This window comes from Abrus precatorius, unplaced genomic scaffold, assembly GCF_003935025.1.
Source record: "Abrus precatorius isolate BTA unplaced genomic scaffold, Abrus_2018 Scaffold4, whole genome shotgun sequence".
NCBI lineage: Eukaryota > Viridiplantae > Streptophyta > Magnoliopsida > Fabales > Fabaceae > Abrus > Abrus precatorius.
Window position 1 is genome coordinate 3,578,293 of NW_020874384.1, and position 4,333 is coordinate 3,582,625.

Consider the following 4,333-nt stretch of genomic DNA (forward strand, 5'->3'; position numbering starts at 1 on the left):
ACTTAATTTTTTTTTCATATATATAATAAATTTTATTCAACATTGTACTTCAACGGTTTTTTGGGTGAAGATTATACTCCAATATTTTTTAATAATATTTCAGTTCAATAAATAGAAACTTTAGAAGTAGAAAAAAGAAAAAATATATATTTAACAATATATTTGATAAGAAAAATAGGTAACGGACTAAGGTTACCTTTGTTAGATCAATTAAAGATGACCTTCACATTAAAGCATTTTAACAATCTGTTCCATGGTAGGGCGAGATTGTGGGCTTTCAGTCAAGCATGCAATTGCTATCTTTGCAATGGTTAACATCTCCTTAGCAATAGGGTTTGTTGGATGAAGTTGACGTTGGTCCAACTTATCCATCAAAGACAAAGACATGTTATCAAGCGATGAAGGCACAACTGGGCATGAAGATGATAACAGTGAAGAAGATATAACATCACCAGGATGTTCTCCAAAAAGTATTTCCAATGTTAAGACTCCAAAACTATACACGTCGCATTTCTCATTTACTTCCATTGTGTAAGCAAGTTCTGCAACAAATTTTACGAATTATCATGTACAAATTGGATTTCATTGACAAACATGAAATGTAGATATATAATTCTGAAATAGTTGTACTTGTAAAGGACAACTAAAAATAAACTAAAAAAACATTTATATATCCTCAAATATTATAAAGAAAGGGAATTAATTACCTGGAGCAGCATATCCAAAGGTTCCTACGAATGAAGTCCAATTAGAAGAATCAGGATTGAGAAGCTTGGCTGTTCCAAAGTCTGAGACATGAGCTACATATTCAAAATCTAAAAGAATATTCTTGCTTGATATATCACGATGAACAATTGGAGGTGAACAAGCATGGTGCATATAGCTTAAGGCATTGGCTACACCTTTCACAACATTCACCCTCTTATGCCAATCAAATGCAATCGCTTCTTCATCATCCTTCAAAATCTTCTCGACACTACCCTTTTCCTGGAACTCATACACCAAAAATGAAAATTGTGGATGTGAACAAAACCCGTATAACCTCACAATGTTACGATGCCGAATTTTTGTCAAAGCTTCGATTTCACTTTCAAAAGCTTTTTGATTGAGCCTTTCTTCATTTGGAATTGAATGCAGTTTCTTCACAGCAACAACTTGACCCGTTGGTAACTTTGCTTTGTAAACACATCCTTGCCCTCCAACCCCAATGAGATATTTGTCGTCAAACTGTTCTGTGGCTTCAATAATATTCTCAAACATCATTTTGCCATCAAAATTCCATATTCCAAATATGTTTGGAGTTTGAAATTTTGCAACCTGGTATTCTTTTGTCTTTGAAGGTTGGCATAGATGATGCAAGACTCCAAAAACAAATAGTGAAAGTATTAGAGTGCCCAAAGTAAATGGTAAAACTACCATTATGACTTTCTTAATCTTATGATTATGAGATTTCCCACTTAATGTTGGGCAAGGCTCTAAGCCAGTGACATTACCACACAAGCCTTTATTATTTCTTAATGCTTCAATAGTAACATTGTGAAACACATGAATGTTTGGAAGTGGACCCTCTAATTGGTTGTATGATATATCAATAGATGTCAAGCCTATCAAATCATCAAAGCTAGAGAGATCACCTGAAAGATTATTGTGCGAGAGATTCAATGTTTCTAACATTGTCATTTCTGCAAGCATCGGTGGTATTGTTCCACTCAATGAATTTCCACTAAGATCAAGACTTCCAAGAGATTTCAGTTCACCTAGCTCAGAAGGAATATTTCCCTCGAATTCATTTTGGCTTAGATTCAAGTTCAACAATTTGAGCAACTTTCCAAGTTGTTTTGGGATTAAGCCAATCAAATTATTTGATCCAAGATCCAATGTTTGAAGTTCTTTCATTGATGCTATTTGTGTGGGAACATTTCCTGAAAGATTATTATTGTTGATTGCTAGATCATACAAGGTCAAATTACATAATTCTTGCGAAATGTTTCCTGTAAGATGGTTTGAAGATAGGTTAAGTGACTTCAAATTAGTTGCTTTGCTTAGTTCTGGTGGTATAACTCCTGATAAATGATTGTTGGAGATCTCGAGGCTTGCGAGACTACGAAACTTTCCCCAATTTGGTGAAAGATGACCGAAGAAATTGTTTTCACTCAATTCGATGTAGTTCAAATTTGGAAGTACACCAAAAGCATCTGTTATATCTCCAGTTAGTTGATTTTTCTGAAGCCTGACTCTGATAAGGCTGGAGCAATTTTTCAAACTCTCTGGAATTGGGCCTGTGAATTTATTATTGTAGGCAGAGAAGTTTGCCAACTTTCCACCAATGCAAATGTTGTGAGGTAAATGACCTATAAAATTATTATCATATAGTTGTAAACTTTCCAAATTCAGAAGCCTGTTCATTTCTATTGGAATCATGCCACGGAGTCTATTTTCACCAACACTAATGCCATTCAAATTGACTAAATTACCTATTGAAGGTGGGATTTGTCCAGTGAGTTCATTTGAAGATAAACCTAATACATTGAGCTTCGACAAATTTCCAATAGTGGAAGGAATGGATTCAGAGAGCTTATTTTCATCAAGGAAAAGATATTGTAAATTGATCAAGGTTCCAATTGTAGGTAGGATTTGTCCAGAGAGTTCATTTGAGAATAAATCTAATCCATTGAGCTTCGACAAATTTCCAATAGTGAAAGGAATGGATCCAGAGAGTATATTTCCATAAAGTAAAAGATATTGTAAATTGATCAACCTTCCAATTATAGATGGAATTTTACCAGATAGTTGATTATTTTGAAACTGAATGGATTCCAAATTGAGCAAGTTACCTATGGAAGTTGGTATTGGGCCAGACAGGTTGTTTCTTAACAATTGGATTGTGATCAGAGAACTGAGATTTCCCACTTCTTCAGGAATCGGACCAGATAGATTATTTTCATAAAGATAAAGATAATATAAACTGATTACGCTTCCAATTGTAGATGGAATTTTACCAGAGAGAGAGTTTTCAGACAAATCAAGTTCACCAAGATTTTTCAAAAATTCAATTTCATGAGGAATGGAGCCAGAAAGATTGTTATTTCCAAGATATAAAAGCTTGAGGTTAACCAACATCCCAATTTCACGAGGAATGTGACCAGAAAGTTGGTTGCTTTGTAACTTGAGAAGCGATATGTTAGCCAATCTTCCTATTGAAATAGGGATAGACCCAATGAGATTGCAGTTGCTCATGTCAAGCTCTATTAGATTCCCTAACATCCCAAGGTCTTGGGCCATGGAACCAGAGAGGCCACTCTCCTGAAGATATAGACTCTCTAGGTTCCTCATCTTCACTATTTCTTTGGGGATGGAACCATTGAATTTATTATCTGCAAGCGACAAATGTGTTAGGTCCATCTGCCAAATTCTCTGAGGAATGCTGCCAGAAAGGTTATTGCCTCCTACGTCTAGATGAGATAAATTCCTCAATCTACCAATTTCTTGAGGAAGGGATCCACTGAAATCATTATAACCCATTAACAAAGTATTAAGGCCAACCAATTGCGTTATTTCAGATGGAATAGTCCCAGACAGACCACTGAAACTAAGTTTCAGATGAGAGAGTTTAGACAGATTACCAATGGTAATGGGAATGCTACCAAAGAGTTTATTAGTTGACAAATCAAGAGTGTCAAGATTGGACAATGTCCCAATATGAGAAGGAATACTTCCATTGAAGGAGTTATTGCTTAAATCTATGATGAGAATGTTTGGAAGTAATGAGAAGTTGAGACTTTCAAGCGTACCTCTTAATCCAATATTTGGAAGACTTATGTTGGAAACATATTTGGATTTGTCACAAGCAATTCCCAGCCAGTTGTTGCAAGGATTATTGCCAGTCCATGAAGAGAGGGAAGCTTGGCTTTGGTTGTCAAGGGTGGCTTTCCACTTCAACAAAGCATTTGTTTCTCTGCTTTGTATGGTAGCTGAAGCAGAGGAAACATGCACATTGGAATTAGCATGATTAGAAGAGGCCACTATAAGTGCACAGAAGCACATTACAAGAAGCATCCAAAGTGGTTGGAGCTTCATGACAAATATGAACATGCTGAATTCTTCAATCACTGTTTGTCTAATACAAAGGCAGGGGAGAACTACTTACATGCATTCATGAGATGTTACAAATATTTATATGCAAAAAGTCAATGATAGAAGACCAAAGTCAAGAAACGGGGTAGCTATATAGATATGTTAAAGCGTATTTGAAAAGGTTTAAGATAACAAATAAAAATATTTTTTTCAGCAAAGTATCCTCTTAATTGTTAAGAAATTAAGGGTTTATTTAATT

At 35.2% G+C, this 4,333-nt stretch overlaps 1 protein-coding gene across 1 annotated transcript; it reads right to left on the reverse strand.

Annotated features, from left to right (window-relative positions):
- Window positions 1-228: 228 nt before the first annotated feature.
- LOC113865223 (probable leucine-rich repeat receptor-like protein kinase At1g35710) lies at window positions 229-4,092 on the reverse strand. Its single transcript, XM_027499631.1, has 3 exons — window positions 3,527-4,092; window positions 708-3,190; window positions 229-542 (listed from the first exon to the last, which is right to left on the reverse strand). The coding sequence occupies exons 1-3, from the start codon at window positions 4,090-4,092 to the stop codon at window positions 229-231; spliced, it is 3,363 nt and encodes a 1,120-aa protein (XP_027355432.1).
- Window positions 4,093-4,333: the final 241 nt, after the last annotated feature.